Source organism: Dasypus novemcinctus, chromosome 17, assembly GCF_030445035.2.
Source record: "Dasypus novemcinctus isolate mDasNov1 chromosome 17, mDasNov1.1.hap2, whole genome shotgun sequence".
NCBI lineage: Eukaryota > Metazoa > Chordata > Mammalia > Cingulata > Dasypodidae > Dasypus > Dasypus novemcinctus.
In genome coordinates, this window is record NC_080689.1 from 91743013 (window position 1) to 91769551 (window position 26539).

Below are 26539 nucleotides of genomic sequence, written 5' to 3' on the forward strand. Positions count from 1 at the left end.
CACCCCTGTAACAATGAGGCATACTTCTCAGAGATCAGTTAGGTTGTGCTTACCTCTAACTGTCTCCTGCAGTGCTGTACCTTGCACTCAGCAGCTTATTGGCAGGGAGAGTTCATCCAGGAGGGGAGGCAGTCCGGATGGTCCATAGACACACCCTGGTCAGCGAGGTGGAGCCGGTGGTAATGTACCTGGATAGGCCTGCCAAGAGCGGAGTCAATTTGGTCCTTGACTAACTGGATAATTCTTTTTATGGCTCAGGGTTCGAGAGACAGTATGAGAAGTATGGTTATTAATGGGCCTAGTATAGGGAGGATGTAAGGAAGGATTCCATTGAATCCCCAGGAGAAGTTTCCTTGGGCTTCTCTTTATTACGCTTTGCTAGTCCATTTCTGAGCTGAGCCATGCTATTTCTAATAAGGCCAGAATGATTAGCATAAAAGCAGCACTCCTCTCCTAATGCCGCATAAATCCCTCCCTCCTTAAGGAAGAGGAGGTCTAGCCCTCTCCGGTTTTGGAGGACAACCTCAGATAATGAATTTAGGGACTTTTCTAGATGGGAAATGGAGGTTTTGATGTGGGCTATATCTTCATCGATGGCTCGCCTGATAGAGGAGAAAGAAGTTTGTTGTGTAGTTAGGGCTGCTACTCCAGTGCCAGCTCCGGCGAGACCTAAAAGTGAAGCGATTGTGATGGTGGTAATGATCTCTCTTTTTTGTACATAGGCCGGTAGAAGGTGGCGCTGCCAGGAGTCAAAGAATTGGTTATCATTATGAAAATAAATGCAGGGGAGTATAATAGTGAGCACGCAGGTTTCATGGGTTGTGTTGAGGGCTTGGATGCTAAGACATGGGGTCAGGCCAGTGGAGGAACACAGCCATTTTGTATTATTATGGGGTATTAAGAATGTCGCACTTGAAGCCTTTTAACTTTATTTCGAGCAATGCCAGACTTGTTGGCATAAAAGCAGCACTGTTCCTACAGAGCTAGACATATTCCTCCATGTTCTGCTGTAAGCAGCTTTAACCCTCTTCTGTTCTGTAACACTACCTCAGCTAGAGAGTCTATTTGATCTTGAATACCTTGTATAGTGCTCGACAAAGCCTGGACATCATTAATTGCTTAGATAATTTTGTATATTGGGTAAGAGTGAGTCCTAACCCTGCAGTACCAGTGGCTAGGGCTCCAGAAATGCCTAAGGTAACAAAAAGTGGGATAAGTTGCACAGCTCTTCTAGAGTGGCCAGCAATGTAGTCCATGCTGGGGATAGGTACAGGTTCAGTTCCATTAATAACACTAACATCGGGGAGGAGGATGACTGGGAGGGCAGTATCCCTTCCCACAATTCTCGTATTTTAACATTTTGCTCAACAATACCAGATTTATATAGTTGCAACATTCTTCCTGGAGAAAAGGCAGGTTCCCCCTTTTTCAGCTGTAAGTCAAGGGCCTTGTGGTTTTGTAAAGAAACTTGGGCGAGGGATGTTAGTTGCTGCTGCATAGAGTTAAGAGACTGCACACTGGATTCTAGGCTAATTTGTTGTTGTTGTTCAAAGTATTGCAAGCTGATGAGGCCATGACCAAGAGCACCACGTGCTGTGGCAGCTGCAGCGACTGAACCTGTGAGGCTAATTTTTTACCAATATAGGGAGGAAGGCGGCTCTCTTTGACATGGATGGGGATAGTAAAAAATTTTTTAGTTTGCCTTCTCCATAGTATGTTAGTTGTGGGGTAATGGCTACTAGGATGCAAGGCCTCATTTTTATAGAATAGTACATTTTTGGGTTATAGTAATTTTCCAACCACAAACACATAAGTATTTCTTACACATGCCTGAAGATGAATTTGATTTAAATGCAGATATTGACTATTTTTACTATTATTCCCAATCCATTCTATAGTAGGAGCTATTCCTAGAAAAACTTTCCACAGATACTTCTGCTTGTGTATAGATGTGATATTACACCATGGAGAAGGGATTCATTTCCCTTTCTGTTTCCAAACACTACTATTTTTAGTAAAAAATATTTTTTGTTGTCCTTTACTATTTAGACCATGCCAAATAAATCTGTCATTATATTCAATGGGACTCCCCATAGGGGCACTTTCCCACACTATTCCATAGGAATCATTAAAAATGACAGATTTTCTTCCTATATGGCATTCTTGCCATCCTTCTTTATCCCTACTGTCTTTTTGTGGACAATCATAAGTAGGATTTTTAGTTATGATTAAATCGTAAGAGGGAAATAAAGTCACAATAAACTGAGTATTATTATTTTTGAAGATAGCTATGGCCCGATTTTTAACATACATACAGGAAGGATGATTACCAATGCATAAGCGTTGATAATCAAATGGTAATATGAGATTATCGATTCTTTTACTTAATAGGGTTTAATTGGCAATTGATTATCAATTGGTATAGGGAATATATGGGTTTTATTCAGATATATATGAAAGAATGGACTTTTCCAGGTTAACACTCTAAGTAATGGGGGGTTAGGTACATAGGCCTAATAAGTGTAATTACTGGCAGCTTCCTTATTACTTACGATCACCATCATCAGAAATTGTAGAAGTCTCCATCTCTTCATTCTGGGGTTTAATCCTTTTCCCAGATAACTAAATTTGTTCTCCATTTTCTGAAATGATAAGAGCATAGCCTCACCCCCTTACTTTAATCCTGCCTTTTTTCCACACATTGCTTAAAATACCTTTCCAGAATATTGGTTGATCTTCATTTCCTGTGTCTACTGTAGATGCTTGACATTTTCCAGAGTGACATTCCACAGGTGTTAATGAATTATAAACATTAAGAAAATGTAAAGTAAATAAAGCTTTAGCTAATTGATCTTTTGGTGTTATAATACCATCATCTCCCCCTTTTTGTTTTAAAAGCATAGTTTTTAGGGTATGATGGCTGCATTCAATTATGGCTTGACCTGTAGGATTATAAGGAATGCTGGTATCATGTTCAATACCATATTTTAAACAGAAAGATTTGAAGGGTTTACTAATGTAAGAAGGTTTATTATAAGTTTTAATTTTCAGAGGGCATTCCATTATAGCAAAAGCAGAACAGAGGTGTGAGTGAACATGATGAAACTGTTCCCCACTTTGAGCAGTAGCCCACATAAAATGAGAATAAGTGTCAATTTAACACTGAACAGATTGTAGTTTACTAAGGGATGGTATGTGAGTAACATCCATTTGCCATAACTGATTAGGAGTCAGGCCTCTGGGATTAGTCCCAGCCTGAAAAGACACTGTAGTTAAGGGTCCACAGGTGGGACAGGTACAGATAATTCCTTGTGCCTGTAGTCTTGTTAACTTGATACTTATTTCACAGGCCTTTAGCATTAATATGAGTTAAAGCATGGCAATTACGAGCACTTTGTAAACACCTTACCAATAATTCAGCTCGAGCATTATTTGATGTCATAGGACTAGGCAAAGAGGCATGAGAGATATATGAATAATGTAAATAGATTTTAACCTAATGAGATGTTGCAAGTCAGCGCAAAGTTGAGATAACTCATCAGTAGCAAAGATATGAGCTGTTTCAATATGCTTGACAGTAAGGCATACATATTCAGAATCAGAGACAATATTCAAGGGCTCTTAAAACATTTGTAAAACTTTAATGATGGCTCAAAGCTCTGTGCATTGAGCAGATGAATAAGGAGTTGGCTAAACCTGTTCTTTTTGAAAAGTAACGTATGCTGCTTTTCCATTACTATTACTATCAGTAAATACTGTACAAGATGGTTGGGCTATGCACACAACCTTGAAAAGCACTGCAAAAGTTTATTGTTGGGTTTTTTACAGATAGACGAATGCAGCTGGCTTGATTTGTCTAAGAAGACACTAAAGACAGTCTTAGCAAGTTTTAAAACAAAGTGATAGCAATACAGCTGGACTTTAACTTTTTGCAACAAACTAGCAGTATTTGGGATTGCTGCATACTAGTGTTGTTACTTTAATCTATGATAAGAGGTTGTTTTTGTGACATATACTCTTTTATAATAATTAAAACCATAATCAACCACATTGTACTTTTCTTTAATATTATGCTGAAATATTGGTAACTTTATACACTCTTAAGCATTTATAGAAAACTTTTACTCAGACAACTTTAATTAACAGAGGGTTAAAGGAAAGAAAAAACTTGTTAATTTTATAACACTTTAAAACACCTTTTATTTAACTTATAACATATCAAATGAACTTAATTATTACTTTAATTTTTCTTTCAAGGTAAAAGAACAAATCTCTTATAATTAGTTTGAAATAAAAGGCTACTGTTCAGGATTAGGTTTTGAGAAAGCAGTTTTGAATGTTATGTTCCTTTAAGAGATAAAGCTTTCCTTCTTGGAATACCTAGGAAACGATAAGCACAAGAAACAGAAGACAGACTTTCTTTGTATACTGACTGAGGATAAGAACTTTTACCAAAACAGATTAATGGTGAGAGGCCTTGAGAAAGAACAAAAATTTTTAACTTTGCATCAGCATACTACCCGACACCAAAGCCTGTAAAATTTTATAGATAGACCCATTAAATTTTATTTAACTTTAACTGTAAAAATTCCTTTTCCACCAACTTTCTGCAGTTTCAGCATTCACTCAGGTTTCGTCCTATATTCTACTCTTTCCAATAATTAATCATTTTATTTCAGGACAAAATCATTTTCTGTTTCTTAAATAATAAAAATAAATTCCATATAGCCTATATAAAAATTTATTAAGCAAACTTCTTATAATACTGTGAACACTAAACAAGCTTGTTAAAATAATGAACTTTTCTTTAAATACTTAGTAGCATGCAATATTAGAAACAGTTTCCTAGAAGCAAGTTGGCAGGGGAGGCTGGTTGCTGCCAATCTTTCCTGTTATAAAATTACCTTTTATTACTATTATCATCAATTCAGTTTTATATATATTTAAGAATGACCTTTTGGAATTAGCCATTTAATACCTTAATGTAAACAATGCTTTATTAAACCTTTTATAATTATTTATAACCATATAGACTATTGAAGACAAATTTTATCTTTACAGAACACATTCCCTTACTTAAAGTTATCACAATACCTTTTACAGCTTGCCACATGCAAATTAAGTTTCAAGAGTTTATGAAAAATTAGCATTCTACTTTAGGACAAAATACGCCTTTTTGCAAAACTTATTACATTTCAGTTACCATTTTCACAAACTTTTAACCTTTTTAATATTCATTTAAGCTTTACATTCTTTATATTATCCTGTGAAGAAAAATAAGTTATTTATTTTAATCTGGGCAAGAACAACCTTTTATGAAGACGTACAGTTAATTTTGCTAATCAAGACTTACAATTTTTATTGTTGTAGATATCTTATTAACATTTAAGCTTATGTATTGATATAATAAACTTAAGTATTAATATAAGTGCTTATTTAATTTTGGCCATTTGAATAGAGCTCTTTTAAAAATTTCTAGTAATTTATATTTACCATCCAGAGGTATCACAATATACATTGACATTGAATGAACAGACAGACAAACACAGAACAATTACAACACATTAAAGAAACATATAATTTATTTACAATCGACTCATAATTCTTTACTTTCTTGGTATAGCTGCTTTTAAATCTTCTGTTATATAGCACATCTTAGATTGTACCTTTCAAGATTTCTTCTGGAATTCATGTCGCCTGTAATATGCAAGCTTGTGCTTGGAAACATTTGTATTAGTTATCAGCAATCAGTTAAAATAACTTGAGCAGCAGTTAGGCAGACCATTAGCACACATTTTTGGATAATTACTGTAAGACTATACTGAGACTTGAAGTTCTGGAGATAATTATTGATTTAAAACTGAAAATTCCTTTTAGACCTTGATAAAAATTTTGTACTCATTTTATTATCTTGGTTAAATTAAGCCCAATCAGAATTAGCATGGAAATAAAACAAATCACAAATGTTGCCACGTTTTTCTCTCATACCAGTGGATTAACTATTATTAGCCTTCACTAGCCCAGAGCTACATTGTCATGTAGATAGTAGGGAGCCCGAGGAGTTGTGAAAGGGGTAGGCGTTTGCTGGAACAGAGTTGATTGCCTTATAAGCTTGTTTGGATTTTGGGGCTTGTGGCTCGCCTTGTTGATAGGTGGGGCCAATTTCAGAACAAAGCCTGAAGTAACCAGACAAGTTCTCCTACTTTCTATAAGATCTAACTGCGGCCTGATAAGCCGCATTTGCATTTACAAAGGCAATTTGCTTAACAAAGTCTGTTTCTGTGTTGGTATCGCCAAACAGTCTTTCTGCAGCCTTGCACAATCTGCCTACTACATTGGCTATACGAGTGGGGGATCTCCGCTGGAAGAGGTTACCTAAGGGGGGGGGGTGGTTTAAATGGGGGAAATGAGAGCTGCTCAAGATTAAAACTTACATCTTCTTTGGGAGTTTCTGGGTTATTTTCACAGACCTCATCCTCGGGGGAGGGGGCAGAAGGTGTGGAGGGTTTATCATCAAGGGAAATTAAGCTGAGGGGTGAGTTTGAATGTAAGTGATGGGGTTGCGAGTGATGCTCAGACTTTTTACTGCAACCCGAAGGGGGTTGAGAACCTAATTTTAAAGCAGTCTCCCCTTCTGTAACTAAATTCTTTTGATCAGGAGGTTGGGGGTGATTCCTAGTACATCTTGTACTAGCCGCCAGTAGGTAAAGGCGGTGACGGGGACTCTCTGAGGTCCAAAGGTTTTGTAATAATCAGTTAAACAATTGCCTACTCTGTTCCAACATTTTTCATCTATTGTGCCCTCCTCGGGAAACCATGGACAGGTTTTGATAACAAACTTAAAGAACTCAGTTAAACTTTTCTTTTTAACCTTAACTCCTCGTGTCTTGAGTGCCTCCTTTACTTGGCAAAGAAATAATGAGTGTGAGGATTCTGCTTGTCCCATGATTACAAAGAAGTGAAGCGAAATAGAGTATTTCGCTTACCCGCTTGGCCACCGCCAATGATTGAAGGATTTACGGGTTGGTGCAGAGCTGTTCCCTTTCCGCCGCTGGGAGCCTTTCGTCGGCTGATGTGCTGGGAGTACTCCCTTCCTGGGTGGAACAACGTTCTTTTCTCGATTACAGGGAATCGTCGAGCCCCACGTTGGGCGCCAGACTGCCCCGGCCCACGGGACGGCAACGGAGACCCTAAACCTGCCGAGAAAGAATGGTGGGATGAGAGACACGAAGAATGACAGCAAGACAGGGTTCTGATCAAACTGCAACTTTATTAAAGGGGGCAAAGTATATATACCCTCGGGTGGGGGAGGAGCGGGGAGTGAGGTAGTAGAGGCTAAGGATTGGTTGTTGCTGTCGCTGGGGTGGGAGGCAGACCTTACTTTCACGCCTTGCGCCTGCGCACTATCTTATCAGTCTGGGCAGTGGCGGGAAACGGAGAACAAAGGAGCAGGGAGGGAGAAGAACAAGGAAGTGGGCTCTGCTCTGGTGGCCATGTTGCCGGCATTGCTGAACTCAGTGTATACTTGTATTGACCGCTCCCAACAGTGCCTGGCATGAGAGGAAGCAGCAAAGACTGAAAATCATAGTGCTGGTAGGGACCAGATTCTTTCCATTCATATTGGCTTGCAGCTCTAACATAAGCCCTCACCCCACCTCAAGCAGAGAGGAAGCTGGGGCACCTGCACCAGTCTCCCAGGGAAATTACTGGCCAAGCCACAGAGGCTGGTGATCATCCTATCTTAGCAGCACAAGCTGCCCCAAGAGCTATTCTGTGGCTGGAATTTGAAGATCCATTTCCCAAAAACAGTGTAGGAGGAGATAGTTGACCACCGATTTCAGCTACTAATTGGTGGGTTTGGCTTGATTGAGCATAACCCTAAGAACAGCTAAAGTTTGAGCTTGTTGAAAAGAGGCCAGTGGCCACCATTTTGACTCTGCCCCCAGCATGAGGGGAAGTCAGGCTACCAAAAATCACCATGACTGTAGGAATCACTTTATTTCATCTAGATCAGCCTGCAGCCCCAACCAAGGCATCAGCCCCACTTCTGGCAGGGAGGAGGCTGGTGGGCCCAGTACCAACTTTTCCCAGTAACTGCAGGTGCATTTGCCTGGCACAGACTGAATAATCTGAAGTCTAACATGGCAACTGTGGTCATCTTGGACCCAGACTGCATAGACTGCTGCCCACACCTGCAACTCCATTCTTGCCCCAGGGTGGGGAGAAAGGGCCATGAAGCTTCATCAGTCTCTATGGGCAACTACAGTCTAGGCCTGCATGATGTGGATTATTCCACACAGCTCTGACACTGTCCCTACCACAGGCAAAGGAGAAAGTTGGAAGAAACTTCATCGGTTCCTGGGGTAATGAGGTAGCTTGATCCTCCTCGGCTTATAGCACCAAATACATCCATGGTCCCTACTAAAAAAATCAGCATTGGAGAAATGGCAGGAAGTCCTTAACTACAGAGAAAAACTGCACCCAGAAAAAATATTCCAGTAAGCTAGGTGCCAATACACCAACAAAAATTTTGCAGTCCACACCAAGAAACAGGAAGATATGGACCAGTTAAAGGAACAAGATAAGCCTCCATATGACAAAAAGACATTGAGACAACTGATTAGTTGTTCAAACAAATTTCCTTAATAAATTTGATGAGATGCCTAAAGAGATTAAAGATATTAAGAAGACATTGGATGAGCAGAAAGAAGAATTTGAAAGCATACATAGAAAAATATCACATCTTTGGAAATGGAAGGCACAATAAATGAAATTAAAAACAAACACTGAATCATATAATAGCAGATTTGAAGAAGTAGAAGAAAAGATTGGTGAGCTTGAGGAAATGACCTCTGAATTTGAACATACAAAAGAACAGATGAAAAAAAGAATGGAAAAATTGAACAAGGATTCAGTAAACTAAATGACAGCAAAAGACATGCAAACGTACATTGTCATGGGAGTCCCAAAAGAAGAAGAGAAGTGAAAAGAGGCAGAAGGAATACATGAAGACATAATGGTAGAAAATTCCCCAACCCTGTTGAAGGCCATATGTACTCCCATCTAAAAAACTGCAAATAGACCAACTTCAAGACACACACTAATCAGAATGTCAAATACTAAACACAAAGAGAGAATTCTGAGAACAGCAAGAGAAAAGCAATGCATAATATAAAAGGGATATCCAAAAAGATTACGTGCTGATTTCTCACCAGAAACCATGAATGCAAGAAGACAGAGGTGTCATATATTTAAGATACTGCAAGAGAAATTTTCAGCCAAGAATCTTATATTCAGCAAGATTGTTATTCAGAAATGAGGGTGAGTTTAGAATATTCAGAGATAAACAGAAACAGAAAATTTCTAATTAAGAGATCAGATTTTCAGGAAGTTCTAAAGTGTGTGCTGGAGTTGAAAAGAAAAGACAAGTGAGAGAGGCCTAGAAAAGAGTCTGGAAATGAAGACTATATCAATAAAAGTAACTAAAAATGTCGAAAGAGTGGTGAAAATAAAATATGACAGATAGCTGGGGGTAGGGAGTGAGAGGAAGAGATGTGATGTGGGGGCATTTTCAGGACTTGGAGTTGTCCTGGGTGGTGCTGCGGGGACAGTTACCAGACACAGTATGTCCTCCCATGGCCCACTGTGTGGACTGTGGGATAGTGTGGGCTATGGTGTGGACCATTGACCATGAGGTGCAGCGATGCCCAGAGACGAATTCACCAAGTGCAATGAATGTCTCATGACGATGGAGGAGGTTGTCATGGCAGGAGGAGGGAGATGAGGGGGTGGGGGGTATATGGGGATCTCAAATTTTTTAATGTAACATTAAAAAAATAAATAAAGACCAAAAAATATGACAGATAAAACTCAAATAGTTAGGAATGAACTTAACCAATGATATAAAACACTTGTATTCAGAAAACTGCAACTCAATGTCAAAAGAAATTCTTAAAAGGCTTAAATAACTGCAAGAACATTCCACAGTCATGCATTGGAATACTAAATATTATTAAGATGTCACTTCTACTCAAATTAATATACAGATTCAAGGCAATCCCAATAAAATTTCCACCAGCACTTTTTTAAAAGTTGAAAACAAGATTATCAAATTTATTTAAAATGATAAGGGGTTCAGAAGAGCCGGAAACATTTCAAAAAGGATAAGCAAACACTCCTCTCTAGACTTTAAATTTTATTACCTAGTCATAACAGTAAAATCTGCATTGTACTGACATAAAGACAAACACATAGACCAATGGAACCAAACTGATGATTCAGAAACAGACCCTCACATGTATGGTCAAGTGATTTTATCCTAGCCTGTCCAACTCACACAGCATGGGCAGAACAGCCCATTCAACAAATGGTGCTGAAAGAACTGGATTTTCATAGGCAAAAGAAGGAAAGAGGACCCCTATTTCACACCTTAGCCAAAAATTAACTCAAAGGGGAACAAAAACCTAAAAATAAGAGCAAGAACCATAAAGCTTCTAAAAGAAATTTTAGGAAAATATCTTCAAGACATGGTGGGAGGTTGTGGATTCTTAAAGGAGATCAGAGGAGGACTGAGATGGACTACTGATGTTTAATGTATGTAGCAGTTTAATCAGCTTTACTGGAAAAGTGTGGAAATGTATAGAGTTGGTAGTAACACATAGTAACAGCTAGTTTTTAAATGGGGATGTGACTGTAAATGGTACTCTAGGTGTGCAAATGCTAGAGAATATTCTAGGAGCAGAACAGCACAGTAAATCAAGAGGTGGATGAGAACTGTGGTTGATGGTACAGATGCAGTAGTGTCCTTTGTTACCTAAAGCAAATGTACATCACTTTTGCAGGATGGTGGGAATGTGGAGAAGTATGGGAAAGATACAATTGGAGTGGTCTAAGTACTGTGGTTATTATAATATAATAATCTTTCATCTGTGCCAAAGATGCACTGTGTTGATAATAGGTCAGTAAGGAAAATATGTGCCAAGTGTATACTAGGGACATGGTAAAAATCAGGTGATATTATATTATTTGTAACAAAAGTTCCAGAATGGTGTGGCATGTTGATAGAGGGGTGTTTTTGTGAACTCTGCATATGTGCAAGATTTTTTTATAAGTTTACAACTTCTGTCTTAGAAATACATTAAAAAAATAATAGAGTGGGTAGGGGGAAAGCATACCAAATATAGTCCTTACTATAATTGGTCACAAGATTTTGACAACATTCTTTCATAATTTGTAACAAACATGTCATGACAATGCAAGATGTTGGTGGAGGGTTAACGATGGGACCCCAGTATGATGTTATGCATATTTGCTTTGTAAGTTCACAACATTTACTATACACTTATTGTTCATGTATGTTCATATATAAATTATATAAAGAGAATAATAATAAGAGAGGGGTTGGGGAAAATACTTAGGTTAGTAGTAATATTTTGACAATGCTCCTTAATCATTGATTTAAAAGTTTTAACAGCAATGCAAGGTATTAGTGTTAGGGTGAGGTGTAAGAGTCCTGCATGATGTTATATATGTTTGTTTTTAAGTTCAACAATTATTACTGTACACTTTTTATTTATGTAGGTTTATATATCAGTGATATACTTCAATAAGTTTTTTTAAATTATCACAAACAGTGCTTTCAGCCAAATGATTTAGTCTCCGTTCTTCAGAGTAGAAGTCTGAAATATTGGAACGGGTAGTTCCATGTTACCCCTTAAGCCTGTAGGCGTGAATCATTTCCATGACGCTGTCTTCACTGCTGGCTTTGGCTTCCCGCCAGTCTATGACATTGTCTAACACACTGGTCACATGGTGTCTCCCCTCTGTCTGTCCATCTGTGTTCATTCTCCTCTTTATTAAGGATACTGGGATCATTTGATAAGAGCCTATCAGGGTCCTTTTGGGACTTATCTCAGTATTCAGAAACTTGCTGTTAGGATTTGGACATATAATTTTGTGGGATACAAAAATGCATAATATTGGGGATATTGAAAAATATAGGAAATTACACATTAATTGTATGTAAACTATTTGTGGGTAGAGAAGCTCAGCAGTCCTGCTATAGAATAAATAGAGGGCAGTGCAAAGACTCTTGCTACAGTCATTTTGTCATTGAGTGCATTGTGTAATTTTGTGAATTTATTTAATTGTTTGGCAATAGTTGCTTTTTTCATAAGAAACCTTTTTGTGAGGAATGGGATTAAAAAATGAAAGTGCATGTTTCAAAAATACTGAATTTTTCTCAAGCATTTGAAATGTGAACTATGTAACATGAAAAAAATTTGTTACTTACTGTATGCCAGGAGAGCTGAGCCCATGAAATCAAGAAAACATGAATCAGTTAAACAACACAAGCATCCAATTCATGTGCAAGTGTTTATTTTAAGACTATGGGAACTGGCAAATTTACTATGTATAGCTGTTGAAAGTTCATTTATGTGCCACTTTGATATGAATTTTTATTTAGATAAATATTCTAATAAAATAATTTTGCTCAGTTTGATTCTATGTTTCTCTGTAGAGATAATTGAAATGATATTTTTTATGCTTGCTCCACTAATAGAAGAGTAATTTTGTACACAGATAACACCAATTTTATATTAGCAACTCATTCTTCAAAAAAAAGCAATTAATTTCTGTAATGCAATTAATGATATTGCAGAAAACTTTTGAAAATTCATTCTGGTCATATTGAAATAGCTGATATAGTGAAAACTATTGTAAATTAAATTAAATCCCTCCATATTAAAGATGACTAATTTATTTTTGTGATTGTTTTTAAAACAAATTTGGTTACACAACAGTCAATTGTGGTTAAATAATTTTCCCAACAAATTATGAAATCTAGGGAGTAGCAACAATAAATCGATCACAGTTCACAAATGTTTAAATTCTGTGACAATCTCTTAATTGAAAAAGACATTGCAATGGAAAAAATTACAAATGTTATATTAACTAGTTATTTATGTGTCACCCCAAATATATGTTGAAGTCCTACTAAGTTCCAGCATCTCAAATATGCCTTTATTTGGAGCTAGGTTCATTGAATGTTCAATTAGTTAAATTAAAGTGGGATCACCCTGGAGAAGATGGGGTCCCATTCCTATATTCTCCTTGTCCTTATAAGAAGGTAGAAATTTCACAGACAAAGCCACAGGGGAGAAGATAAAGTGAACATGGAGAAGCAGATTGGAGTTATGCTGCCACCCCCAGAACTAGGAGGCAGTTATGGAATAGATTCATTCTAGAGAATGCAGCTGGTGTACAGCCCTGCCAATACCCTGATTTAAGTTTTCCAGCCTTCAAAACTGTGAGGCAATAAAATCTTTCATTTTTCAGGCACCCAGATGAATTGTGTTCCTACACACTCACATATTGCATATTTGTACACACGAACACTCAGGCACACACACAGATACACACAGAATAACAGAATAGCAATTTTTTTTTGGTATATGGATATCAACCTGAACAGTAAATTTTATGTATGTAGGTAACAAAAATGAAATAATTCCATGGACACTTTTTCTCATTGCTGCCTATTAAGTGTCAGTTTACATAAAATTTTGAGCCTTTGAACACATACATATTTCAGCCTAAGTGGTAATGTGTGAGAAAGTTCTCTAAATTTTGTGACAATATTATAGGTGATTGAAGCAATGGGAGAAAATATTTGACTATCACACATCTGATAATCGTTTAATATCCATGATATATAAAGAGACTATATAACTCACCAGTACAAGGACAAACTATCTTGTTAAAAAATTGGAGAAAGACTTGAAAAGACAACTATCCAAAGAAGAAATAGAAATGGTGAAGAAGTACATGAAACTATGTTCGGTATCACTAGCAATTAGGGAAGTGCAAATTAAAGTAAAATAAAATATTAAAATTCAGGAGACTGTAAACTGTGGAGAGGATGAGGAGAGATAGGAACACTTTTTCACTGTTCCTGAGAATGTAGAATGGTACAGCCACTGTGGTGACTGTGTGACAGTTCAGTTCCTAAGGCGGTTGAATGTATACTTGCCATGGGACTCGGCCATACCACTGCTAGTTAAATACCCAGAAGAACTGAGAGCAGTGACATGAATATATATCTGCACACTGGTGTTCATAGCAGCATCAAGAGCCAGCAAAAAAAGCCAGTTTATGAATGGATAAACAATTGGTGGAGGAAAACGGACTTGGCCCAGTGGTTAGGGCATCCGTCTACCACATGGGAGGGCCGTGGTTCAAACCCTGGACCTCCTTGACCCGTGTGGAGCTGGCCCATGCGCAGTGCTGATGCACGCAAGGAGTGCCGCGCCACGCAGGAGTGTCCCCCGCATAGGGGAGCCCCGTTAGCAAGGAGTGCGCCCCGTAAGGAGAGCCGCCCAGCGCGAAAGAAAGTGCAGCCTGCCCAGGAATGGCGCCGCCCACACTTCCCGTGCTGCTGACAACAACAGAAGCAGACAAAGAAACAAGACGCAGCAGCAAAAAGACACAGAGAACAGACAACCGGGGGAGGGGAGGGGAATTAAATAAATAAATAAATCTTTAAAAAAAAAAAGCAATTGGTGGAGTAAACACACAATGGAATATTATACGGCAGTAAGAAGAAATGAAGTGGTGAAACAAATGACAACATGGATGAACCCGGGGGTCATTATGTTTCATGAGGCAAGCCAGACACAAAAGGACAAGTACTTATGATTGCACTATTATGGACTAAATATGTTATGTTAAGTAAGAATAATGTAAAATTGCATATATAAGATCATTTTTCTTTGATTGTGAACAAAAGTAATTTCTTACTACAAAATGTTAATATTAGACCAATAAAAGACATTATACTAAATGAAGGAGACCAGACACAGAGTATTACATATTATATTATGGCGTTATATAAAATGTAAATATAGTTGATTTATAAAGATGAAAGTAGATTAGTGGGTATGTAGGGCTTAGGAAGGAATGCTAAGGGGTGGGGAGACTTTCTTTTTGGAGTAATGAAATTCCCACTTATTTAAGATTATGAATGTACAAAATTGTGGTTATACTCAAAGCTGTTGATTATATGTTTAGGATAGATCACAATTTATGTGAATATATTTCAATGAAACTCCTTATAAAACAAATAAAAAATTTTGCAAGAATAGCCAGAAGTAGCATGTACAGCAGCGGAAACAGAGAGAGATTGAAGGGTAAGGAATTGTCGTTTGTTTGTTTTTCTGTTTTTTGACTTAATATTACTACTGAAATAATAAATATGCTCTAATAAAGATAAAGTGGTGAACTCACAGCTACATAATTAAACCACATACCAATAGTTGCACACTTTGGATGAATTTTTGACTGTCTTATTGTTAATCAATAAAATTGTTTGAAAGTGACAATGGGAATTCTTTATTCTAATTATACAATGATATGCCACAAAGGCCGTATTTTCATTTTTTCATGAATTGCAATGTGGAAAAAAAATTTTTTGTGAAGGAATTATTTCAATTCTTAAAGGCAGTAATTGAAATAATTAAAATCAAGAACTCCAGCAATATTTAATTTTGAAATTCCATTATACTATTTTGAAATACTTGGGCTGACAATTAAAGTAAATATTCCTTCAATTATGTTGAATGGCAAGAGTTTGGAAACCACAGAATTCATGAGAGGAATTGTTGCCCATTTTCTAGATTTGTATCATAAACTTTCTCAATGAAAGTATCTTTTTTGAGGAGGAGTGTTTGGAATAAGCAATGGAAAATTAGGTGTCAAAAGAGCATGGTCCATCCAGTGTTCTATCAGTTTTATAAATATATCGACCTGTGTTTTTTAAAATAAAATTTAGTTTTGAATTTTACTAGATTTATAGAAATTTGCAGAGGTAATACAGAGTTTTCATTTGCCATACTTCAGTTTCCCCAAATGTTAACATTTCATGTCACCATGGTGCATTCATTCATCTATAATAATTAAACCTCAGATGGTATTTGAATTTAAGCATCTTTTCCACTAATATTATTTTCCAGCTCAAGGATGAAATTCTGGACACATTGTTACCTTAGTTTCCATGAATTTGTTGCAGGAATATTGTGTGCCATTTACAGAATAATGTCATTTTCACTGCTAATGCAATTCTCACATTGTAAGGAATTATATAATATGTTATATCCTGAATTTGTCAACAAATTTCATTATTTCAAGATTCATGATTAATTTTGTCTTTACACTAACAATTTGCTGACCCATTACATTCATTCATTCATGCCCTAGCTATTTGAGCACAATTCTTGGGGCCCTGTAGCTATAATGGGGAATAACAATGCTGTATAATATATATATATATAGAATTATTTGAGAAACATGAAGCATTTTTAATCTGACTATAAGTAAATTGGCCTCTATATATTGCTCAGTCTGATTTTATGTCTGCAACAGAAGCACCCTTACTGAGTATACTCCCAGGTTAAGGGCATGGGGTAGTGTGAGCTGTGCCCAGCAAAGATACTAGCCAAGTTCGTTTTATCTATAATTAAGATATTTTTGGTCATTTTAACAACAGTAGTATACAATATTAAATCAAACACTTAAAATTATACATTATAAAAAAAATGGAAGAAGAAGACATTTTATTTCTTAGATCAAGACAAAACAACAACATTCCCATGTAGAAGGAATCACCCACATTTAGGGATCTGAAAAATTCCAGGGTCTTAAGCAAATATGAAGACAGCAGCATGGTTCAGGTCTACCTGGGATGTCCCCAGTTCTCTGCCCTCTTACCAACAGCCCTGTCTAGAATTTCTTCAGTTGTAAGAAAACATGGTCATGTAAACCAGAGGGGACAGATCCTGACCACCTTCAAAGCTAGTTCTGTTCTTACTTGTATTTTCACAACACAGTATTCAGCCCTGACCCTGTGGATATGGTAACACATGAGGAAATCATCTGTGGTGAAAGGAAATAAAGCACACCATGTGTATGAGAAGGGACAAGTGAAGCAATGTTCAGACATGAGGTAAATGGGATGATAATTCTTCTATCTGGAATCATGATTTCTCTTTTAGCATGTGCTTCATTTTGATACATTTATACACATATAGTTACATATATTATTTTTCTAACATTTATGTCTAATTAGCAATTCATTAGGTCAGAGTTATATAGATCAGGAGCCTGGGTACAGTGTGGACAGTTCTCTTCTCAGCTTGATACAAGGCTAAATTCATAGAGTCAATAGGGCTACATTCTCTCCAGAGCACAGAGTTCTCTTCCAAGCTCATGGGGTGTGGCAGAATCAGATCCTCAGGTGGTAGAGCTGAGATCCCATGTCCTTGCTGACTATCAGCTTTCATCTCCTAGAGCCTGCCCACATCCCTTGTCATATGGACCCCGTTCTCCTCAACCTACTTTGGATATATTCTTCCACTTCAAATCACACTCATCTATGTATCTAACTGAGCATTTTGTCTCTGACCAGAACAGCATAATAAAATAGACACTCCTTCTTAAAGTCAACATATTTAATGATAGATGTCAAATCACAGCACAGCAGGAACTGAATTAGAGTTTCAACAGTTGAGAGAACATGTGGATGTACCAGGGGGCAGGAGGGGTCAAGGCTTATTAGAATTCTGCTTACCACAATACATTTTAAAAAAACATTTACAAAAGATCGATCGGGCCTCATGCGAATCTTTGGCATTGGGAAGCATAGGAAATGTTCACTTTTAAAATGATTAACTTTCAGAGAAGAACAGGATAGAAGAGCTAAAATCCTAGCTGGCACTGAAACAAAACAACTTCCACATATTCTGCATCCACAGTGTGTTATTGCATGTAAAATGACCCAGAAGTATCTTATAAAATCAAGAATTAATTCTAAATATTTTTCCATGTAATCTCACAGCACTTAACCTAAACCTCAAACTATCATCCAATTAACGATTCCCTCGGATCTGGTCCTTGTCTGCTTTTATACGGTTTCGTTAGTATTTCTTAAACATTGACTCCATCGTCACCCAGGTCCTGTTCATTGTCTGAAGTGCTCTTCCCTGATCTTTGGATGCCAGCCCCCTCCTCATTCATGCATGAGGCCAACTGTCCCCTACTCAAAGGGAACCTTTCCCTATCCCACATTTTATGTGGACCCCTCTGGGCCAGTTACTCTGCATGACACCTCTTGTTTTATCACTCATCCATGACTATAAATTTTTGAATGTGTGTAAGAATGGGATGGAGATAATGTTATATTGAAGCAGGAAATCTACCAATGTATATTAGAAGTTGAAGTCAAATAAGTAAATTTATGTATGTATATTAAATGTAGCTCATGTAAGAGCAGGAAAATAAAACATGTATAGAGGGCAAATCTGGAGAAATTATTTACATCTTTCAAACCCAAATATGTGGTGGACCAAGAACAGGAGTGTTGATGAGAAGGAATGCCTTCCCTGATGATGTGGGTCTGTTCAGCACCATTCCTGAGTGATGGGAGAGGGGGACCACCTCCTAAGGTCATGGGTTCTTAAGGAGACAAACTTCAGAAAAATTAACTTCTTCTTATTTAGAATTGCAACAATACATGCCATAGGACACTTTACATAAAGGGAAATGACTTGTGAGTATTAGGGAGGTTTCTCTGGAGGAAAATTTAGTCTCATGAGAGAGGAAGAATTTAGTTATCTATAAAATTGTTAAGCTGGCCCAAACTGATACTGGAATTGACTTGGGTTCACATTGCCCTGCCTTTCCTGGGTAACAGCATTGCTACAGGGGAGGAAATCTCAGAGAAGCAGGTTAGTAGTGGCCGCACTGCTGCCTCTCTCAGTAAAATGAATCCTTTATGAAGTCAAGGGATCTGTTTTACTCGTTCATAATTTACTGTCCTATGCCTGGAAGTGTTCATGATATTTTTCTTTGCATAATTCTATAAATATCAGTGATTTTGGGAAGGAATCAACGAACGACCCGCTCTATCAGATTTGGGAGTTGAAGCCATTTTACCTATTACCAGTAGAAGGAGGTTTCACACTTCAGGTCTGCTAATCACTTCATTCATGATTTTAGAAACAGTGGACTTCAAGGACATTGCTACGGGTGACTTGCGAGTATTTGGTGAGTCATTTCTGGGGATAACGTCTGTGTTGAGGGGAATACAGATGTCTTGTTTTATATGTGCAGAGATGTCTTTGGGATGTCCAAAGGGGATTCAAATATCTATCTAAAAATCAGAATAGACAGAGATATGTATAAAATGTGTGCACTGCATCTTCATCTATCCAAAACATGAAAGTATTCCATGTAGGTTTAGTCCTCATATTTATAAGATTCAATTAAGTTCTAAAATTACACATTTACAGATGCATGTATTCTTTTACAAAATCAATTTATGTTTTCAAGATATTTGTTTTGAAAAATTACGATTGATAAAATTGGTTAAATTGGTCAATTTTGCTGAACTTTCTTGAAAATTAGAGTCTTAAGTTGATTTCTGGGTCTTTTTCAGGCATACAATTACATTTCCTACAGTCATGAAAATAAAAATAAGTGCCTTACAATAGAAGAATGATTGAAATAAATAAAGTATTCTTATAAAATTATTTTATACTGCTATTAAATCCAATATATATTTTTTTTGAAAAAAAGAAGATAATGTATCAGTTAGCTACTGCCATGTAATGTACCATGCCCAAAATCAAATTGCATAAATGTTAAGGTGTTGATATTTTTTATTACATGTTCAGCCTGCTAATAAGGGCAACAGATTATTTGACTGGGCTTTCTCTTGGTTTACAGTTATCTGGCAGATCCCTTTAATATATCCTGTGCATGAATTCAAAGTTATCTAATTCTGTATCCAAGTGTGCCTAGTTTCTAGAAAGCTAATTAAGTAACACTGAACCTATAGGCTTTAAATATTCAGAAAGAAAGTAGACTGAACGTGCATTCAAAGTTACATACAGGCAAATGTGGGTGAAATGTTAATTCAAACTTACCTGGAATGTGAGCGATATACCAGTTCAAGCTTAGCTGGTATTCAAACAAATGGCTAAACCCTAAAAAACTAACAAAGGAAGTCTTTTTGACTCCTAAAGCACTCCTGGCCATACCATATGTGTCTCTTGTATAAAAATATACTAGAAGCCTCTACTCTGGGCTTGACATTTGACAAAAGTCCATGTGGCCTGGCTGGTGTTAATAAATCCGCCTTCTCAGAAAGTTCTCAGTCCTTGTCTTCAATACAAGACCATTGAATCCTCTCTGCTTCCACTACACCTTTAGTACTGACTGTGGAGGCATAATGGTCTTTCATTTCCTTCTCATGTCTGTTGGCTGGACATCAGACTGGCTTTCAGTTTACTAGACCACATGTCTTTTACCACCTGGCTGAGTATTTCTTGCTTCTTTGAATGGTTATTTTCAGAGTCCAAAAAAGGAAATAAAAGCCCTGATCCAGAGTGTTTTATACCCTGATAGACCAACTACCTCTTTGCCGTGCCTTCTTTTTTTAAAAATTTTTATTGAAATATATCACTCATACATAAACATACATAAGCAATAAATGTATAATAGTTGTGAACTTACAAAACAATCATATAACATCAAACAAACATATATAACATCTCACCCTACCACCAATAACTTGCATTGTTTTTAAACCTTTTTAGCTAATGATAAAAGAGCATTGTCAAAATATTACTACAAACAAAGTATTTTCCCCTAACCAATTCCATTATTATTATCTTTCAACTTCCCTATTTGGCTCCTCTCATTCTCCTTCCTTTCCTCTGGTCCCTGCTATTGTCCTCCAAATATGATATAAAGGTATAATCCTGGCCAGCACAGGTTCAGACTCTCCTCTGGAGATCTTGTCAGTCACTCTCCCTCCTTAACTACTGGACCTTCTGTCCAGGCAGGTGCTTCTGCTCAGGGCCTGCTGAGTGTACTTTTACAGGCCTCACTCAATGCCTTTGCTCCTTTCTACCTTTACTTTGGAAAAGAAAAGAAAATTTTAAAACATAGAATATTATCTCTCTCTATCATTCTCTTCCATTTAAAGGTCATTCCACAATTTTCTAATCCTACGTATAAATATGTGAAAATTTCCCCATGACCCTTTTCCCTCAAGTAACAATTTAGTTATTCTTTTGTATATCTCTTACTCATTCTGCCCTGTGTCCTCAAGTAAATTACTTAGCCTTTCAGTGGCAAGGTTTTCTCAGATATAAAATGGATATAATGATTGTACCTATTAGGTAGGGATGTTGTGAGGCAAAATGAGCCAATACAAAAATAAATGCTATGAGCTGAACCTGATGCATAGAAAATACATGTTTCCCAGGTTTGATGGTATTTTTAAAAATTTATCGAAATGTATCACTCATACATAAACATACATAAACAATAAGTGTATAATAGTTGTGAACTTAGAAAACAAATATATATAGCATAAAACATATATAATATCTCATCCTACCACCAATAACTTGCATTGTTTTTAAACCTTTTTAACTAATAATTAAGGATCATTATCAAAATATTATTATTAAACAAAGTATTTCCCCTAACCAATCCTATTATTACCTTATCATTTATATATGAACATAAATAAAGTGTATAGTAAAAGTTGTGAACTTATAAAAAAAACATGCATAACGTCGTATAGGGGTTCAATATATCGATCCTCCACCAACACCTTACATTGTCATGAGACATTTCATACAAATTATGAAAGACTATTGTCAAAATCATACTGTTATTCATAGTCCTTATATTACATTTGGTGTGTTTTACCCCAAAACCACCCTTATTATTTTATAAATATATTTTTATATGACAGAACTTGTAAACTTATAAAACAATCATGCACCTGTGCAGAATTCCAAACCAACACCCCTCCATCAACACACCCAATGCGGTGTGTCATTTGCTATAGATGAAATAATATCATCTGATTGTTGCCATGTCCATAGCGCACATTTGGCTCACATTTTCCACATTGCCTCAGTATCAGCACAGGACATCTTTCACATAGATACAAGAATATTATATTATTACTACTAGCCATAATGCATAGGTCACTCCAACTGTATTATTCCTATGCTTATCCATAATCCCAACACCCTGCACTATTGACGTACATCTGCTCTGGCTAACAAAAGACACTCTTGCATCTGCACCATCAACCACAATTCTCATCCACCTCTTGGTTTACTGTACTATCCAGTTCTGAGATTATTCTCTAGCATTCTGTCAATTGGCATTTACATAACTAGACTAACATTTTCAGTGATATCCCCATTTATCAACTAGCTGTTACTGTGTGGTATCATTCATTTTTTTAAAGATTTATTTTTATTTATTTCTCTCCCCTTCCCCCCACCCACACCAGTTGTCTGTTCTCTGTGTCCATTTGCTGTGTGTAAATCTTTTTGTCCACTTCTGTTTTTGTCAGCAGCCTGGGAATCTGTGTTTCTTTTTGTTGTGTCATCTTGCTGGGTCAGCTTTTCTTGTGTGTGGCACCATTCCTGGGCAAGCTGCACTTTCTTTCATGCTGGGAAGCTCTCCTTACAGGGGGCACTCCTTGCGTGTGGGGCTCCCCTATGCGGGGGGCACCCCTGCGTGGCAGGGCACTCCTTGCATGCATCAGCACTGCGCATGGGCCAGCTCCACAAGGGTCAAGGAGGCCTGGGCTTTGAACCACGAAACTCCCATGTCGTAGATGGACGCCCTATCCACTGGGCCAAGTCTGCTTCCCATTATTCATTTTATACATTTCCACATTTTTACAGTAAAGCTAATTAAAACTTCTACCTACATTAAACATCAGTAGTCCACTCAGTCCTTCTCTTATCTCCTTAAGAATTCACCACTTAATATCAGGTCTTGAAGGTATTTTCCGACAATTTCTACTAGAAGTTTTATGGTTCCTGCTTTTAGTTTTAGTTTTTGATCCATCTTGAATTAATTTTTGGATAAGGTGTGAGATAGGGGTCCTCTTTCCTTCTTGCAGTTGTGGATGTCCAATTCTTTCAGAAGCTTTCATTGAATAGATTGTTCTACCCAAGCTGTGTGAGTTTGACAGGCTAGTTAAAAATCACTTGACTATACCTGTGAGGGTCTGATTCTGAACCATAAATCTGCTTCCATTGGTCTACTGTATCTGTTGTTAAGACAGTACCATGCTGTATTTACCATTTTATGTAGGTATTATGATTTAAAGTCTGGCTGAGGGTTCACTTTTCCTTTTTATGATCTTTCTGGCTATTCAGGACTCCTTACCCTTCCAAATAAATGTAATGATTATGTTTTCGATTTTTTCTTTAATGCTGGTGAAATTTTTATTGGGATGGCAATAAATCTGTATAAATTTGAGTAGAATTGACAACTTGATGGTACTTAGTCTTCCAATCCATGAGCATGGAATGCTCTTCCAGTTATTTAGGCCTTTTCTTTATTTCTTTTAACCTTGAGTCTCTACATCAATGATACAACTGTTTCCATTGCTAGAGTGACAATAGTTCTACAGTAAAGTACCAGTAAGCCCCACATACTGGTGCTTCTGAGGGCTTTGGAGACACACAGGTTCTATGGTCACGGCAGATGGTAATGGAGTTCAGTGCCTTGCCAGTGGGCTCTACTTTGGAATTTGTGTTCCTGAGTGTGGTGGAGTTGGACTCAGATATGACCCTTCTACACATGCCTTGTTTGTCACATTTACTGAACCTATGGCTGGCACTCAGGAGACTTGGATCTCTGGACTATCCATGTGCCAGCTGGGCCCTGAGTTCAGCAGTGTTGTAACACCTACTCTCCAGTTTGTTGGACTTACCCAGGTTAGCTAACATTCCTTCACCAGGTCAACTACCACACCAGGGAAGCTATGTCACTTATTACCCACAGGGGGAGCTGTGACAGCTTTGGTTTGTTAGGGACAACTGGATTTGAGAGGATATGAAAGAATTTGACCTTGCAGTGTGAATGATGACAGCCATCTGTTGACTTATTCAATATCAGAGATTCAATATATGGAAATACTGAGTTGTCTTTGAGATGACAAAGAAGAACTTGAATGAAGTAGCTAAAATTTAAAAATGAATCTGAGCTAGAGATAAAACTCTGCATACTATGTCCTCATTGAACATAATGACATGAATATATTCCATGTACTGTTAGATTTATATACTTCAATTAAGTTCTGAACGTATAATTTCACAAGGACATGGATTCTATTACAAAATTATTTTTTTTCAAAAGTAGCAGATTGTTTGAAAAAATACGTATGATACTAAAAATACTTTACAATCAGAAATTTTGCTGAACTTTGTCGACAGTTATACACTTAAGTGATTTAGGGGCTGTTTGTAAGCTTGCAATTTATTCCCTGTGGCAGTGATATTTTGTCTGCTGCTTCTTTGTCTTCACAACTCACTGCACAGCACATTGCTTTCATACTCCCTAATGCTTTGCATAAGTTCCTCCAGTAATTGAGTGACTGCTCAGAACTGTACTAATGGGGATCCCATGGAGATGGGGCCTGAGTGCACGACAAAGGAGAGCAAGATGGTGTCACAGGCTCAGCTCTTCATCTCCCTGCTGCTCTGTGCCTCAGGTAAGAGGTTTAGAAGTGAACACGGTTATAATTCTGGAGAAATCATTTTAATATGCAGAGTGAAAGAAACTTTTAATTTGAAATATGCAGAGTGAAAGAAACTGTTTCAAATGCATACAATAAAAAAGAAATGTGAATTTTAGAGATACATTTTAACGTATTTTCTATGCAGTATATGATACTTGTTCATCCTAATTTCAGGTGCCAGTGGGGATATTGTGATGACACAGTCTCCAGATTCCCTGGCTGTTTCTCCAGGAGAGACAGTTTCCATCTTCTGCAAGTCCAGTCAGAGTATTTTATACAGCACCAACCAGAAGAACTACTTAGCCTGGTACCAGAAGAAACCAGGACAAGTTCATAAACTGCTCATTTCCTGGGCTTCCACCCGTGCACCTGGGGTTCCCGACCGATTCAGTGGCAGTGGGTCTGCAAAAGACTTCACTCTCACCATCAGCAGCTTCCAGGCTGAAGATGTGGGAGAATATTTCTGTCAGCAGCATTACAGCACTCCTCCCACAGTGCTTCAGCCTCAAACAAAAACCTCCTCCTGAGGGTTCTTTCTCAGTGAATTTGTGCAGTAGCAGGTGCTTCCTGCCCACACTGCCCTGAGCTTATCCACTTTCTCTTTAAGCGTGAGAGGTTGTGGGGTCTGACTTACTCTTGTGAATGATTTCAGGGATCAGGAGGCAATTAAGAGGTTTGTTTGTTGTCCCTTTGTTTTTCCGTTAGGGAAGAACACCAGGGAAATGCACACTCAATCTTCGTAATAGATTCCTATTTCTCCTGTAAATAGTTATTATGGATTTAATTGCCTAAACATTAGAAGTATGTCAATTTAAAGTTCTGGAGTTTAGAACTCCAAAATAATTCTAGTTAGGCTAAAAGTAATTTGTTTACAGGACAGCATTCTCTTCTGGAAGATCTAGTTAAGTTTGGTTTCCTTCCCTTCCAGGCCTCCTGCATTGCTGGATCATACTCTCTTCCTCAGTTTTATACCATCATCATTATATTTCTCTACTACTTCTATAGTCATACCCACTCTGACCACAGATGGGAAAGTTGCTTTTAAGGACTCATGTGCTTAGATTGGGACCACAAGAAATTCCAGGATAATCTCCCCATCTAAAAATCCATATTCTTAATAATATCTTCATAGTCTCTTTTACCATAACAGGTATCATATTCACAGATCCAGGGTTTACAGTGTTGGCAATTTTTGAGCCAATATTTTGCCTACCATTATCCCTCACCTGTACAGGTCCGGAATCTTATCATCATGCTCCATACAGATAGATGCACATGCACAAGCCAAGCCAAGCTCTGGCTCCATCCTTGGTTTATATGTTCCATATAGATTTACACTCTCATGACTCAACTACCAGTTCCCTATGCCTTCTAGCTTTTAATACTTCTTATTTTAAATCCTTATCAGCCTCCTTCTCTTCCTCCTGTCCATACTATTATGCTTCCAATCTGGGAGTTTTCCAAGATACTGTTGGTCCCTCCATATTCCAATTCTCAACCACAGACCCTAGTCTGCCTCCTCCATTCCTCTCTACTCACCATCTTTTCCAACCAGGATATTCTGTTTAATGTCATCTGATTATAGTTATTGCAGTTCTATTGTAGTCCCTTTGCTCAGTACAGCCTTTCCTTCTGAAAGCAATAGCAACTAAAATTAAAAGATGGAAATTCATCTCTCTCAGTCTTACACTTTTTAAAGTTTATTCTCCAATTATCTAAATATAACAATCTAAAACTTTGTGCTAACTTATTCATTAATTTGATTCCTCCAATATCAATTTTACCTTTAAAACTCTGACCCTTTTTAGCCGGGAGAACTTGATTAAATTATTATTCCATGAAAAGATCTTTTTACATGTAAAATTGTTGCAATTTGAGATTATTTTATAATCCCAGAAGTAGAAAGATTGTATATAT

General features: G+C 37.3%; 1 gene segment (V, D, J or C); it reads left to right on the forward strand.

Moving 5' to 3' along the window:
- The first annotated feature begins 24511 nt into the window (after nt 1-24511).
- LOC131273821 (immunoglobulin kappa variable 4-1-like) lies at nt 24512-25149 on the forward strand. The segment is given in 2 exon segments: nt 24512-24595; nt 24797-25149. Coding segments are annotated over 2 exon segments (435 nt in total).
- The last annotated feature ends 1390 nt before the right edge of the window (nt 25150-26539 follow it).